Source organism: Mytilus californianus, unplaced genomic scaffold (assembly GCF_021869535.1).
Source record: "Mytilus californianus isolate M0D057914Y unplaced genomic scaffold, xbMytCali1.0.p SCAF_14, whole genome shotgun sequence".
Classification (NCBI taxonomy): domain Eukaryota; kingdom Metazoa; phylum Mollusca; class Bivalvia; order Mytilida; family Mytilidae; genus Mytilus; species Mytilus californianus.
Window position 1 is genome coordinate 5,552,063 of NW_026262626.1, and position 3,655 is coordinate 5,555,717.

General features: G+C 34.3%; 1 protein-coding gene across 1 annotated transcript; it reads left to right on the forward strand.

The window, feature by feature from the left end:
- Positions 1-568: 568 nt before the first annotated feature.
- Positions 569-2,573, forward strand: LOC127724090 (leukosialin-like). Its single transcript, XM_052230949.1, has 2 exons — positions 569-695; positions 1,771-2,573. The coding sequence occupies exons 1-2, from the start codon at positions 629-631 to the stop codon at positions 2,313-2,315; spliced, it is 612 nt and encodes a 203-aa protein (XP_052086909.1). The 5' UTR covers positions 569-628; the 3' UTR covers positions 2,316-2,573.
- Positions 2,574-3,655: the final 1,082 nt, after the last annotated feature.

Here is a 3,655-nt window from a genome sequence, read left to right on the forward strand (position 1 = left end):
TCAATTTGTTCTCGTCCTGAATATGCGCAAATAATAGTTAATCAGTAATAATCGGTCACAGTTAAAAGTTTAAAAGCCCGGGAATTCATAAAGCAATTTTTTTTGGGGGGGGGGGGGGGGGGGGGGGGAGTAAAGCCTACCTAGAACAAAACAAGCAAACATGAACATAAGTTTTAGAGAAAGGAACTTACTGGGAATTAGAAATGTGTCGCCTTTGAGTCATCTGATACTGAACATGTAAGTTCTTCCGATATTACAGAACAATAACATTTAGGCCATTTTCCGTTGGATGCAATCTCCATTATAATAATGATACGGAAGCTCTTAAAGTTCATGTAAGGATTTCGTTTCAAAAACTGTCTAGTCAACACTAATCACAGAATACATTAGTCACTTGCACGATATATTGTTCTTTCGTACATTAACTCGCTGATAGGACATATTTCTCAATATCCAAATGCGTCTGATGATTACACACAATAAATGTGTAAATATGATTTTATCTTCATTATCTATTAAAATCACGAGATATTCTCTTCAAACTTTAACCTTACTAGTTACTGCAGTTGATATAAGTCGGATATTTAACACACTGGTAGAAGAATTTTGAGTCGAGAAAACTTACATTATGATGAAAGTGTGTTTCGTAGTAGCCTTTTTTATTGTGTCTGGTTGTGTGGCACTTCCAACAAATGGTAAGATAAAAGACCACTGAAAATTTCAAACGAGTTATCATACCCTTTTTTTCCCTCCCCCTTTATCCTTTAATCTTAAAACCTGCTACCCTTAATGTATTCCGATGTCATTGAGACATTATTCCTTTTAACTTTAACATTATCTTTCTACTATTTGACGTTCGTAAAGTATATAAGCGTTATTTAATAAAAGGTCAAGAAGAAAATTAGGATGAATCGTATAAGAAAGGGAATGAAAGCCGACTTTCTTTCTATTGAAAATCGGGCAATTACGTGTTACGAATTGTTTCACATTTGTTTTTATGTCGGGACCTTTTATAGCCGACTATACGGGTTTTTTTCTCATTTTTGAAGGCTGTACTGTTGCATTAAATTGCTTACACGCACTTCATTTGAACCTAAGTGGATAGATGTCTCATTGGCAATCATATCACATCTCTTTACTTTTACATAATGTAGATATGACGCGTGCATCTGTGCTTTTAAATTTTCTACTTGTTATAGTACTTACGACCGCCAAAAAATTAATACATATAAAGTAGAGCCTCTGGAGGTTTCGTTCGTCCAATAAGTCAATGAATCTCGTTGAAGCAACATCAAATGAAAGATCTTGCGGTATGAAGAAGAAAAAGAATATCTTATTCAAAGCACAGGCATTTTTTTGAATGGAGTCCCCTTTTTCTATATTTTTTTTGTGTTTTAATTTTTCAAAGGTAAATATTCCTTAATATTTGAACTTATTTACTCGTATTTAATATGTTCTTATTGTGATCCATACGATTTTACAATAACTTGTTTATTTATGATGCCTCTCTGTTCTTATTTTCACGGCTATTCTTATTTTCCATGTGGAAAATCAACCGTGAATAGAGTGGCATCATAAAACCTACTGTTATTGCAAAATCGTACGAATAACAGCCATAACAAATCAAATAAGTAAAATTAAGCTAAAATATGTAAAAGGAATAATTACTCGTGATTTGCATTTTACAAATTATGTATGCATATGTTGCAGGGTAAATCGACGGTAGGTTGCCATTGGACATTATCTTATACATTTACTCTAATCTTTCAGGAGCGCCAAATCCATCTTCTGCCGATATGACCAAAAAAGCAACGGTAGTGTCGTCTCAAACTAACGATATGACAACAGTAGTAACAACAGAACCACAACAGACAACAAAACCACAACAGATGACAACAAATAGTCAAACTACAGTCAACCCCGTCACCTCAATGTCAATGACAACAGAGTCAATGATGACAAATAATACTATGCCACCTAGCTCAGAAACCACTGCCAGTCAAATGTCTACACAATCCTCTAACACTTCTACTGTTACAATGATGACAGACGAACCATCAAACATGACGTCTGCTGGACCAATGACAACGATGCCGGCTGCTGTGACCACAGCGGGAAAGGTGACGGCGCACCATCCAACAACACATACACCGAAACCAACCACACAAAAACCAGAGACAACAACCAAAAAATCTAAATTTCAAGGAGGAACGTTTGTCGGAGGAATGTTTTTGGGAATAGCACTGGCGTGCATTATAACAGCTATTGTATACTTTCTTAAATGTAAAAATCAAAGCTATGGGAAAGTCAATTAAAATCCAACAAGTTTATTCATCTTATAGATGTTATACCGAATTTCTAGTCATGAATATAGGATTAAGAATAATTTAAAATATATTTTGAAGTACGAATATTTGTTTAAGATGGCACAGTAGATCTGTAACCATAATGAACATATCTTTTGACTTTGTCGTTGATCGACGTAGTTGTACAAAATTGCTTATAATGTGTATTCGTGGTGTTAGTGTTGTTTATGATATAAGATGCATTAAATTAAAATGGTTTCAAAATAATTATCTCGCCTAAATATTTTTTGTGCATGTCTTGTTCAGTTATTTTTCAAAGGATAAAAAATACCCTTATGTAGTGAAGAGCCATCAAAGGCATCAGGCAGGCTATTTATTATGTACGCCAGACACGTTTTGATTACTCAAGACTCATCAGTGACGCTCGGACGGCCAAATGACTTATTAAATTGAAGAGTGTCTAAAACCGAAAATGAAAGAAAAAATTGTACCAAAATCTGAATCGGATCATCTATGCCTGGTGGTTGAAAAACCTTAGTTGTGCCAGAAGTCGACCTTTTTCGTTTCTCTGTCAGTCTATAAGATAAACTTCGTTTCTCTGTCAGTCTATAAGATAATCTAAATACGTTGATTTCATAAACATGATATAAGTAAATGCACAGAAAACAAATAACACACAAAAACCTAAAGTTTACTTTGCCAATTGACATAAAAACATGAACAATTGGTGACCGATCTAATTGAGCACATATTCAATTTATATTGTCATATAGCAAAATATATTCACCTGAGTATATGAAAAAATATAATGAAACATGGACATAATCAATCATACCACATTGTATATACATTTACAGGCGCTAATTTCTGTTCAATTTAAAATTAAAAAAAAGACACAGAAGCTCCATGGGTGCATACCTAAGTTGAGATCTTCGTGGATTTGTAGCAGACAAAAGAGATTTTTGTGTCGAGTACATTAAAGACTGTAGAGTTTGCTGACAATTTACGTCCAAGTGGGAAAATGCCCAAATGTCAGTCTTTTAACTGTTGCTGGTACCTTGACCTTTGACCTAAACATCAAATCGGGTCTATTCGTTCCAGGTTTGATATTGAAAGATACAGTTATAATTTATCGCTCAGAAGATATTGTCCCGAAACAAAACATTTCCCAAACATATAGGATATGTTACCTTCACTGACTAAACTGTTTATAGAGTTTACTTCTATCCAAATGGCCGTCTCCCGCTAAACTTGGTGAAGGTTGGACAAATCATTCCAGAAATAAATTGCTTTCAATATAACACCCTATGGGACATTATCGAACCAAGTTTGGTAATAGTTAGATATAT

Coding starts and splice junctions, on each gene's coding strand:
- LOC127724090 (XM_052230949.1), top strand. CDS start 629: ATGATGAAAGTGTGTTTCGTAGTAGCCTTTTTTATTGTGTCTGGTTGT. Junction 696..1,770: donor TGTGGCACTTCCAACAAATG/GTAAGATAAAAG, acceptor CTAATCTTTCAG/GAGCGCCAAATCCATCTTCT.